This window comes from Armigeres subalbatus, chromosome 1 (assembly GCF_024139115.2).
Source record: "Armigeres subalbatus isolate Guangzhou_Male chromosome 1, GZ_Asu_2, whole genome shotgun sequence".
NCBI classification, from domain to species: domain Eukaryota; kingdom Metazoa; phylum Arthropoda; class Insecta; order Diptera; family Culicidae; genus Armigeres; species Armigeres subalbatus.
The window spans coordinates 14,141,692-14,154,446 of record NC_085139.1 but is presented as its reverse complement, the minus strand read 5'-3'; the positions used below and the strand labels follow the sequence as shown (position 1 = coordinate 14,154,446).

Genomic DNA, 12,755 nt, shown 5'->3' with positions numbered 1-12,755 from the left:
TTTTCTTCTTTTCTTGTTGGCATTACCATTTTTGCATTCGTATATGATGAGGCTAACATGATAATACTTTTATGCCTAATTGCACCCGAAAATTCCTTTGACCGTGAGTCCAACCAAGCCACCTAAGCATCATCGCTTTGTAGTCGTGCTTCTAATCGCATGGCTATAAGGTAGGCCCAATTAATTTACATATATACATAATTTTCCAATAGCTTCGAAAGTGACTAATCGATTTTCAATAGCAAACAATGGGGCCGAATTTCCCGTCGAGTACAACTTATTACGAATAAATGGTCCTTAACATGTGTTTACAAATGTTCACACACGCACCACACACAGGTGGAAGTTTCCACTCGACACATCAGATGCTAATCTGAAATAAATTTTATAGGAATCATCAAACACCTTCGCAGTATTGCGGTATTGAGTTACCACGTAATCTGATTTTGATGCTTCTTCCAAAAATCCATCTGCGCTGAAACATAATTCACCTGAACCAGTGGCGTTGCCAGAAAATGAGGGGGGGGGGTAGTTTTCCGAACTTTTTTTCTACGAAAAAAAAAATCTTCTAAAAATTTTGTCTCTGAGGGGGGGGGGTTCATGTCCAAAACCACCCCCATGGCTACGCCACTGACCAGAATTTATTTCAGGATTAAATTATGTATAGGAACCAATTCTCACTGTCCTTATACTTATGTAAGATATAATATCTCTGGGGTTTTCAGACACACTCGTCCCCATGTCAGCTTTTTAATACATATTTTTTTCTATGGAGCGTAAGCCCTCCCCAAAAGCTTACGTTATTAGTGTACGGCCCTTTACTACAATACGCTTTGAAAAGATTTAATGCATCTAATTTGAAACAGGTTGTTATCCAGACCCAACTAAACTTTTGCTAAGCGCAAAGTAATCTGATGATACTTTAGCACTGGGACAAATATGCTTGGAATTATCAATTTTGTCTTCAATTTCGCAGCATAAATGTCCCACTGAATAAATTCCACTAAAAAACAGTGTTTATCTTTTGAAACATACTAAGTCATTAGAAATACACTATTTTCATCGATATACGTTTATTAATCAAAATTTCATGGGGCAATTTAGCTACAAACTAAAAAATATCTTTCCAACTTCAATCGCATTTTTCTCAGTTGCATATTTTTTGACATGGGACAGATATGCTTGACACGGCAGTATAGCCTTTAAAATTTTGTGATATTGAGGGTCTGTCTTATTTGGTAAATTAAACTGAAATTAAACTTAAAAGTGACATTTCAATAATTATCAAATAACCCTGCTCGCAGAGCAAGATTACTTTTGACAGATATCGAATCATTTTCCATCGATGTCCTATTGGAATTGCTGGGTAGCACCATCCATTCTTATAACGGGGTGATTTTTTAATTTTCGAACTGTCACTTTTAAGTTTAATTCTCCAAATGAGACAGACACTCAGAAATTTATTTATTCTAAGGGTCTGTCTCATTTGGAGAATTAAACTTAAAAGTGACAGTTCGAAAATTAAAAAATCACCCCGTTATAAGAATGGCTGGTACTACCCTGCAATTCCAATAGGACATCGATGGAAAATGATTCGATATCTGTCAAAAGTAATCTTGCTCTGCGAGCAGGGTTATTCGATAATTATTGAAATGTCACTTGTCACTGAGAAGTTAAACCGTTCACGTAAGGGCCACGTGCCACAGCCTGATATGTGTAAGGACATAAACGGGAACCTTCTTACGAACGAGCGTGAGGTGATCCAAAGGTGGCGGCAGCACTACGAAGAACACCTGAATGGCGATGAGGCAGACGAAGATGGCGGTATGGTGATGGACCTGGGAGAACGCGCGCAGGACATAATTCTACCGGCTCCGGATCTCCAGGAAATCCAGGAGGAGATTGGCCGGCTGAAGAACAACAAAGCCCCTGGGGTTGACCAACTACCAGAAGAGCTATTTAAACACGGTGGTGAGGTACTGGCTAGAGCGCTGCACTGGGTCATTACCAAGATTTGGGAGGAGGAAGTTTTGCCGCAGGAGTGGATGGAAGGTGTCGTGTGTCCCATCTATAAAAAGGGCGATAAGCTGGATTGTAGCAACTACCGCGCAATCACATTGCTGAACGCCGCCTACAAGGTACTCTCCCAAATTTTATGCCGTCGACTAGCACCAACTGCAAGGGAGTTCGTGGGGCAGTACCAGGCGGGTTTTATGGGCGAACGCTCCACCACGGACCAGGTGTTCGCCATTCGCCAAGTACTGCAGAAATGCCGCGAATACAACGTGCCCACACATCATCTATTCATCGACTTCAAAGCCGCATATGATACAATCGATCGGGACCAGCTATGGCAGCTAATGCACGAACACGGTTTTCCGGATAAACTGACACGGTTGATCAAAGCGACGATGGATCGAGTGATGTGCGTAGTTCGAGTTTCAGAGTCCCTTCGAAATTCGCAGAGGGTTACGGCAAGGTGGTGGTCTTTCGTGTTTGCTATTCAACATCGTTTTGGAAGGGGTAATACGAAGAGCAGGTATTAACACGAATGGTACAATTTTCAATAAGTCCGTCCAGCTATTTGGTTTCGCCGACGACATAGATATTATGGCACGTAACTTTGAGAAGATGGAGGAAGCCTACATCAGACTGAAGAGGGAAGCTAAGCGGATCGGACTAGTCATCAACACGTCGAAGACGAAGTACATGATAGGAAGAGGTTCAAGAGAAGACAATGTGAGCCACCCACCGCGAGTTTGCATCGGTGGTGACGAAATCGAGGTGGTAGAAGAATTTGTGTACTTGGGCTCACTGGTGACTGCCGAAAATGACACCAGCAGAGAAATTCGGAGACGCATAGTGGTTGGAAATCGTACGTACTTTGGACTCCGCAAGACGCTCCGATCGAATAGAGTTCGCCGCCGTACCAAACTGACAATCTACAAAACGCTAATTAGACCGGTAGTCCTCTACGGACACGAGACCTGGACGATGCTCGTGGAGGACCAACGCGCACTTGGAGTTTTCGAAAGGAAAGTGCTGCGTACCATCTATGGTGGGGTGCAGATGGCGGACGGTACGTGGAGGAGGCGAATGAACCACGAATTGCATCAGCTGTTGGGAGAACCATCCATCGTTCACACCGCGAAAATCGGACGACTGCGATGGGCCGGGCACGTAGCCAGAATGTCGGACAGTAACCCGGTGAAAATGGTTCTCGCCAACGATCCGACAGGCACAAGAAGGCGAGGTGCGCAGCGGGCAAGGTGGATCGATCAGGTGGAAGATGACTTGCGGACCCTCCGTAGACTGCGTGGTTGGCGACGTGTAGCCATGGACCGAGCCGAATGGAGAAGACTCTTATATACCGCACAGGCCACTTCGGCCTTAGTCTGATTAAATAATAATATGAAATGTCACTTCTAAGTTTAATTTCAGTTTAATTATCCAATTGATAAATAATCCAACCCCTAAATAGGTTAAAAGTCATTCTAAATGGCTATTCGCCTGGTTGACCCCAAACTCGTATTTCATCCAACAATACCAAGATAGTATAACTTTAAAAAAATCGTTCTTTAGTATAAATGAGCTTTATTATTGTTTAGTTTATTTTGGATTCAAGAATGATTTATAGGTTATGTTTGTTTGTTTTTGTTTTGTTTCTAATAATTGAAAACATAAAAATCAAAATCAAAGTACAATTTTTATCAGATTTATTTTTAAAAAATCTTTGAAAAAAATGATGTTATGCAATCGTTTGTGGACTACCTAGCGGTACGGAACCGGACCTAGTTGACTCGTTAAACTGGAACAAAATGCGTGTGGCTAGCCATTATCCTGCGCTTGGCTGTCTTCCGCCGAGGATGGAGAAGCTCGACAATACGGGAATAAACGGGAACGGGGCCTAGTTGTTTCGCTGAACATAAAGTAGGTGGGGTGCGAGTGATTTTGGTCCTACGTGCTTAGCTGTCTTACCAAGAATGTTTCATTATCATTAGCACCAGATAGAAAGCAATACAGTCGGGATTCGCTGGTTGGGATCTTAATACTTGGGTCACTTTGTAGTTGGGCCTCCGCTGGTTGGGCCATGGCTCAACTAAAAAGCAACTGTACGTCAAAATTCAATGTTAACACGGAAAACGGGATTGGCCGTCACTGGACATCATTTGTGATGTTCAAGTCGAAATACACGTGTTCAAATGACTGTCAGTTGACCCAACTAAAAAAACGAATTCGTTAGTTGGGCCGAGGTCGTGGCCCAACCAGCGAATCGCAACTGTAAGCGTATATTATTTCATGGAGGTGAAGCACTTTTGCTTTAGGCTCGAGGATCTGGGAAAAAATAATGAAATTGGGTTGTTGAGCAGAGAAAAATATGAGGTTTTTTATAGTTTAACATAAATAGGATGCTTTTCTGATCTCCAACATATTTTTATTTTGCTTGTAAACCTTTTATTTTCATTTTTGTATAGCAAACAATAAGCCATTTTGATCGATAGAATGACACTAACATTCATAGAATGACAGTTGGCCCATGCAGCATAAGAACAAATTTTTAGTCCCATATAAATTTAAAATGCAAATTAAAAATAGTTCCGAGGCTCCAAAAATTCTGAGAAATTGGGGTTCGGCTCATATTTTTATGCAGATTCAGAATATGTAAAAACATATATACACCTAAACAACCCAATTGATATAAACAAAATGTATGCTATTTATTTTTTGTAACATGCTGGCTTACCAAAATAACATTCACATGCCGACACAAGGGTTTCCGGTTCTTTCGATCGGATGATCCACAAAAATACCAAATCTATCCGTCCCGCATCGTGCAGGTTCTGGAATGACTTCTCGCGGCGAAGCTGTTTTGAGCGCCAGTGGCACCTCAGGCATTCCTCGGACAATCCAAATGCTTCGAGCCATGATACTCGTATGTATGGCACAGATTAAAAGCGGGAACCATTATATAGCCGCTCCGCGGATGTTGCAGTCGTCATCCTTGAAGAAGAGCTACCGTTGCTTTGCAAATCGCCAAAACGGGCCAGCGAACGGTCATTATCCATGTGCATTTTCCGCTATGTAGAAACGGTTGCTTTAACGGGGAATTAATAAACACTCGTGACGGAACCGAGGATGGAACTATAAAAAAAACTACGATGGACAATTTTCCGGAAATCACAAACCCAACGCGCGGTGGCAAGTAAATGAAAAAAAATGCGAAAACAGAATGCTAAATAAAAATATGTTCGTGATATTCCAGCTTAGTATAAACTACATTACTAGGCAGTATACATATTAAACTATGCTTAGTTTAAAAGTAAAAAATAGCTAAAAAGGTTTATTTCAATGCTTTCACAGATTTATTTTATTTCTGAGTGTATATTGACTGTTTCCTTGATAACAAAACGCGCCGACTATTTTTCAAGCACCTTCAAAATCGTCGCCAACTTCATAATTCTAAAACTGTGTTAGTTTTATTAGTAAATCATGTCAATCTGCATGAAAATCGGGCCCAATTTTGGGAATAAATGTGATTATTGAGTTTGCAAAATTTTGTTCACAGTTGATTTGACAGATCTTATGGTCATTTCTGCTGGCGACTATTTTGGCGTCAATTTGCTTTGCGACGATTTCAAATCGTCGCGGCCGATAAGGTGGGAAATTGATAATATTTATATTCAACATTAAAAATAAAATTCTGGTATAGGTATACCTATTTGGTTTTTCGGCCTGACGACACAGACCCTTGTGAGATATTTTCAGTTTATATGGCAGCACTGCCGAGTGTAATTATAAACAAAAGATGTCAACATCGTCATAGAAAAAAAACAAAGTAAATTTTTGCAGCAGAAATTTTCTAAAAAATATATTTACTTTGTGCTAAAATGGAAAACGATGAGCCAGCGGATGAACGTTTGGAAGAATCCTCAAACCAGCCCGCCATTGCTCAGCCCGAGTCAACAGAACGCGATCCTGGACACAGTCAACGCATGAACCGGATGCGATTTGTGCAGCCATCGATCCAGCAGCAGGATGATGATTCCGATCTCGACGCTGGCGGAAATCCAGGTTTAGATGTGCATGTGAACCCTTCACCGGCCGTGGAAGAAAACGTGAGTGCCAACCCTGCCGCCGGGGAAGCAGCCCAGGATGCGGATTCCGACATGAGCATTGTAGATGGTGGTGGTGGTGGTGATTCTTCCTCGGAGAATGGAATGGATGAACGGTCCAGCAATTCGTCGGAAAACGGGCTGGACGATTCAGACGCGGACCGACTGTTCGACGATTATATTCAAAACCGCGAACAGCAGCAATCGACTGAGGCGGAGATTTACAATACAGAACTTCCAACGGAGCATGCGGTAAGTGCGAGTAGTAATTTATTTTCATCTTGAGCAATGGGACAGGAACATACTTAGATGGAGTTTGATCTAATCACCAGAGGGTAATATTTACGAGGGATCCCGGGATATCCGTTTTAATAGAATCATTTAATAAGATGATCACCAATTTTCACTGTTAATTATCTTGATTTGACTAGTTAGCACCAATTTTCCCTTCTCGTCCTTCATATTCCGTACTATTTCTTCGTTGAGTCACCCAGTTTCTAGTTTGCGGCGATCTACTCTGATTACCCTCGGTTGTTGATATGTCCGAAACCAACGACCTGTGGCCGTTGGAGGCTTTTTTGTGACAAGCCCAACGCTTGAGGGCGTGATCATTATGCATCCTTATTTTGTTATTTTTATGTTAGATTGAAACCAAGGAATATACGCACCCTAGTTTTTATCTGTGATCTGTAGGGGGCCCTCCTTAGCCGTGCGGTACGACGCGCGGCTACAAAGCAAGACCATGCTGAGGGTGGCTGGGTTCGATTCCCGGTACCGGTCTAGGCAATTTTCGGATTGGAAATTGTCTCGACTTGCCTGGGCATGCAAAAATGGTAACTTGGCTTAGAAACCTCGCAGTTAATAACTGTGGAAGTGCTTGATGAACACTAAGCTGTGAGGCAGCTCTGTGCCAGTGTGGGGATGTAAGCCAATAAGAAGAAGATCATGTCAATGTGATCTGTATATAGGGATTTTTAAAAATCCTAAAATATATTCTCCTAGTAGTGATATAACCTTCTCCACATTTAGCCAAGACACCAACCATGTATCGTTTAATAAATCAGTTTCTTCATAACTTTCAAGGTCTCCAGTAGTCCAGTGCCTAGCGAGCAAAGGCGTAGGATTGCCAATCCGGAGATGGCGATTTCCATTCTCAGTCCGGTCTATGATGTCTTCGGGTTTTTTTTGTTCGGGATGAACCACTGCGTCCATTTCATTGAACTTTTGTAGTATACCCGTGTCATTTGTTTAGTGCATTTGAAGTAGTCGTTTTTTATTCAGATATTTCTCAAACTTAATGTAAGGCCTCTTTAGATTAAGGTACTGTTATTTATACCCTTCGAGAAATGGCGCCAACCCTCAAAGGCGCGCTCCTCAATCAGTTTCGGCTCAACAATAAGTGGGATAATACTGATTTTGACCATGCATCGGTACTGAACTTCAAACATATTTTTGCTTCTTCTTAGGAGTTCCGAATTCGTTTTTGTACAAAGGTCTGATTTGATTCTGGCATGCAGAGCCATTGAAGAAGTCTTAAATTCCAAAAGCAATGGCTTATAAGTAGGGGGAATGACGGCTTTGGCAGGTTTTGTTCTATTATTGGCAGGGGGGTTTTTTATGACTGAATAGGCTCAAATTTGGCCTAAGCATTCTTTGCATATCAAAGAATATTGTGGCCAAATTTCATAAAATTTGGTCGACAAAAACCCCCCTGCCAATAATAGAACAAAACCTGCCAAAGCCGTCTTTCTCCCTATCAAATTTAGTAGTGACCAAAAGTAGTTAAAAGCAACTTGTTGCAAGAAAATCAGCTAAGGTTTTCTATATGAAAAGTTGGTCAATGTTTCTATTAGCTGTTTTCCGCACACATACACACTGACAGAGAGTTTATGGAGTGCAATGATATCCTTTAGGTAGGTATAACAGCAATGTTGTACGAGAAAGGTAAAATACTGACGCGCTTATGTTCGATATCAACTGATATGATGCTGAGGTCGATCCGGCGTCCTAACAACTCAAAACCAGTCAGTCATTTATGATTTGTTACATATGTACGGTTACATACCTATTACACTTCGACCGCACCCTATGTCTGCTTGACATTCAACTTCTTACATCTCTGCGATGGTGGATTTATTCAATCACTCTTGTCGTCCTGCCACCTCCGCTGCGACTATAGCATTATTTAGCGTTATTTGTAAAGGCCTGACCAAAATGTTAGGAAAAATACCATAGACGATACATTTCTCAAGTGTTGTTTTGAACCACCTGTATTATCTGATGCCAGAACTTTTCTCACTCATCTGTCGTTACCGCAACCCCTGAAAAGTAATCAGCTTGCAGAAAGTGACATCAACATACAAAATTTAGCTAACCTCATGTTTCATATTTCCAGTACCTTGGTAAGTTGGAGCGAGTCGAAGGAGTTGACTATTTGGAACCGGGGAAAACTTATTGTCTTCCGGTCTACAGCCACCATTCGATTGTTTTCCCGGGGGAGATCGTGCCAATGATCCTCAACGCGGCATCCCTAAACTACGATGATCAATCCGATGGCGTAAAGTTTGGTTTACTATTTAGGACTACTTTTCCGGACAACTACATCTACGGGGTCACGTGTCAAGTCTTCGAGAGAGGCGAACGGGACCTCAACGGATCCATTATACTAAAAACAGTAGCTCAGCAAAGGTTCCACGTCGTTCGCCAGGTCCCAAATAGAAGGGCCGAGATCAAAATACTGCCGGAGATAATCCTCCCGGATCCATTGCTGAGCAGCTGTTCGAATCTGATGAAACGGTATGCAGTCAGCAATAGCAAAACATACTCGCAGAGATTCAAGTCTTTTGTTTCCCATGCAATGACATGGCCGAAGTTCGTCTACGATTTCTACGGCACGGAAGATGTCCTGACAAAGGTAGATCGCTACCTTGCATTTCTCAAGATAACTAGCGTACCAAGCGATCCGGTTAAGTTGTCCTTCTGGCTGGCCCGGAACATACCGATCGACGAACGCGATCGTAAGTTGATCTACCAGGCTGATGCCGTGATCAGCAGAATGTTGGTGATCAACAAATCACTGGACCATGTAAGGCTGTTGTGAAATTATTTTTTTAGGACAGTAAACTAAAACATCATTATTATTCTCAACAGATGTGCTACTTTATGTGTAAACGATGCGAAAACGAAATCGGGAGCTATAACGATATCTTTGCCATGAATAAACAAGGGGTGCAAACAAGCTATTGTAACCCGTCCGGATATGTGCATGAAACCCTGACTATTTATAAGACTAAAGAAAATTCGACTTTCACAGTGGATCGACCATCGACGGAGTTCAGCTGGTTCCCTGGATACTCGTGGCAGATTACGGTGAGTAAAATTTTTCTTAAATATGCTTATAATACGTTATGGAGTTCAGTGCGTGATTTCTCTTGTTTCGGACTGCAGAACGATGACGCGATCGGCCAAAATATTTGTTCTGCATTGCGCGGCCGGTAATAAAAATCAGTTCAGTGCGTGATTTCTCTTGTTTCGGACTGCAGAACGATGACGCGATCGGCCAAAATATTTGTTCTGCATTGCGCGGCCGGTAATAAAAATCAGTTCAGTGCGTGATTTCTTTTGTTTCGGACTGCAGAACGATGACGCGATCGGCTGAAATATTTGTTCTGCATTGCGCGGCCGGTAATAAAAATCAGTTCAGTGCGTGATTTCTCTTGTTTCGGACTGCAGAACGATGACGCGATCGGCTGAAATATTTGTTCTGCATTGCGCGGCCGGTAATAAAAATCAGTTCAGTGCGTGATTTCTCCTGTTTCGGACTGCAGAACGATGACGCGATCGGCTGAAATATTTGTTCTGCATTGCGCGGCCGGTAATAAAAATCAGTTCAGTGCGTGATTTCTCTTGTTTCGGACTGCAGAACGATGACGCGATCGGCCAAAATATTTGTTCTGCATTTCGCGGCCGGTAATAAAAATCAGTTCAGTGCGTGATTTCTCTTGTTTCGGACTGCAGAACGATGACGCGATCGGCTGAAATATTTGTTCTGCATTGCGCGGCCGGTAATAAAAATCAGTTCAGTGCGAGATTTCTCTTGTTTCGGACTGCAGAACGATGACGCGATCGGCTGAAATATTTGTTCTGCATTGCGCCGCCGGTAATAAAAATCAGTTCAGTGCGTGATTTCTCCTGTTTCGGACTGCAGAACGATGACGCGATCGGCCAAAATATTTGTTCTGCATTGCGCCGCCGGTAATAAGAGTAGCTATCGAACAAGTAAGTGCAGTGCGTGTTTTAGTCGTCGGGAAAGAAATAAAGTATCTATCTTGTGTTCGGTGGCTCATGCGCACGTCGCGCGCGGTCAAAAAAAGCGAGTTCTTCAATAGTTTGCTGTAGCCATCGAACAAGTGAGTACAGAGTGCTGCGCTTCCGTGCGGTCGTCCAAAACGCGAATCTCCTTAGCTTTCATATGCCACCGGGCGTGCATGCTTTTTAACTTTTAACTCGTATTAGTGTCATTTCCCATCCCATAGATCGCATCGCTTACCAAAGTGAATCCAGATAAATTATCCTTTGTAACTAAGACGATATCCTATCCCGAGACAATCGTGGAGATGCAGAGGTATACTCGGTCTCTAGTAGCAACGAGAGTCGGACTAACAATCCTTCCATTCCTATATGACCGTAAGGACGTGGCCGGCGCCGTTATTGACTTTAAATATTTGAGCTCCCGAAACGTGTACATTGAGAATGGGTAGCTAATCCCAAGCCCCATTCATTGTGTTCTCTGTACAATTTCGCAAGTTCAGTTAATCACGGAGTAGCAACTACGAATTGTGCGGTCATAATGCTCATGCTCATGCTCAATATGCTTATAATACGTTATGCACGTTAAACGTAATAAATGACTTATGTAAAAATCGTGACAATTTAATGTAAACGCTATAAAAAAACTTTCCAATTTTTAGCTTTGCGCCAACTGTCGGCAACATTTAGGATGGAAGTTTGTGGCCACCAGGAATAATTATCTGCCGAAAAGTTTCTACGGGTTGTCGGGAAACAACATCAAGGTGAAATCGGTTAACGAATCCAGTGCGTCCCGTAGCAATGACAATGACATTGAAACCGATCACAATGACATTGATAGCGAGGAACGGGAAGATAGGCAACAAATGCAGGCCCAGCATCAGCGACGGATACAACTGAGACGGCAACGACGCCGCCAGCTGCTTGCGGCTCAAGGCGGTTTAGGTGGGGGAGGATTGTTGACCGATGACGACGATGATAGTGATGGTGACATTGTGTACCAGGTGATCGATTTCAGTCGCCGGGTGGTCAACGCCAATGCCGATGCTGCCGTGCAAGCCGATGCCCCAGTTTTGATGTTGGAGCGAATTGACGATGAAGAAACAGAAGAGGGCGCTGATAATGACGACGGAGACGTTGACGATGGACAGGATGAAGAGCGATTTCAGGATGCGAGGGAGTAAGGGGCCCAATCGGGGTGGTTCGTTCCGAGGAGATAAATATGCTTTTTGTTCGTCGAGCTTTTGTCTATGCTAGGACTGAGGAGTAAATAGTTTTCGGTTGTTCTAATGCTGTATTCGTACCGTGCTGTTTGTTTAAATAAATAATAGAAATTATGCTAACTGGGTCGTATACATGGTTACATATCCGACTGTCAAAGCTTAGTATGGTCTCATACATAAATAATTTATTTCTATCGACGACATTGAGATCGCTGTGGAAGTGTCTTGCAGATATTCAGAATGATAACAGCGTAATGACCAATAGACTGCCACCAGAAAGTATAAAAATACTAGTCGACCCGGCAGACGTTGTCCTGCATAGTAGGCGAAAATGCGCGTTCCGAACTGCCCATGCAAAGTTTCCATACGAATCTTAATTTTAGTTTTTTAAGTATTGCTCAACCTTACTCATAATTTTCGCATGAGGAAATATCATATAAACCCGTCGGAAACGATAATGAACGTTTCTGCTGAAGGAATGAAGAAAATCCATCCTGCCGTTTTCGTGTTATGCGGATACGAACACAGACCATTTCATTTTTATTATATAGATTAGCCTCCTGTAGGATATCTAAAGTATGTGCCAAGACATCCAAGCGGGTTGAAGATAAATGCGACGATCCCTGTGAAAGACACGGTTGGTCTGACCGACCCAGCTGACCAACTAAAGCATTTGAAACAACTTTTTCAATTGCCAGCTAGGCCAATACCAAACCACCGCCATTGCTACAGATCCAAATGGCCATCCAGAGCATGAGAACTAACAAAGCTTACTAGCACGGACCAGTTGTTCACCGTACGCTAGGTATTGCTGTAACATGTCCACACATCATCTATTCATCTACTCAAAGTCGTAAATGATGCAATCGATCGGGACCAGCTATGGCAGTTAATGCACGAACATGGATTTCCAGATAAGCTGACACGATTTGTCAAGGCGACGATAGATCAGGCGCTTGGTTCAAGTTTCAGAGGCATTCTCAAGTAGAGATGTCGTAAAATTCCGATTAATCGATTAGTAACTAATCGATTACTCTCGATCCTTGTCGATTATTGAATCGATTAATCGTTGGATAGTAATCGATTCAAAATTAATCGATTATCAAAACGA

At 42.5% G+C, this 12,755-nt stretch overlaps 1 protein-coding gene across 1 annotated transcript; it reads left to right on the top strand.

Moving 5' to 3' along the window:
* Nucleotides 1-5,776: 5,776 nt before the first annotated feature.
* On the top strand, nt 5,777-11,764 carry LOC134222084 (protein cereblon-like). The gene is made up of 4 exons (XM_062701235.1): nt 5,777-6,365; nt 8,509-9,198; nt 9,264-9,482; nt 11,084-11,764. Exons 1-4 carry the CDS (start codon nt 5,889-5,891, stop codon nt 11,603-11,605), a joined length of 1,908 nt encoding a protein of 635 aa, XP_062557219.1. The 5' UTR covers nt 5,777-5,888; the 3' UTR covers nt 11,606-11,764.
* Nucleotides 11,765-12,755: the final 991 nt, after the last annotated feature.

Bases quoted from the DNA above. Each gene is read 5' to 3' on its own strand.
- LOC134222084 (XM_062701235.1), top strand. From the start codon at position 5,889: ATGGAAAACGATGAGCCAGCGGATGAACGTTTGGAAGAATCCTCAAAC. The intron at 9,199-9,263 runs GTAAGGCTGTTG...TATTCTCAACAG, and splicing joins TCAACAAATCACTGGACCAT to ATGTGCTACTTTATGTGTAA. The intron at 9,483-11,083 runs GTGAGTAAAATT...TCCAATTTTTAG, and splicing joins GATACTCGTGGCAGATTACG to CTTTGCGCCAACTGTCGGCA.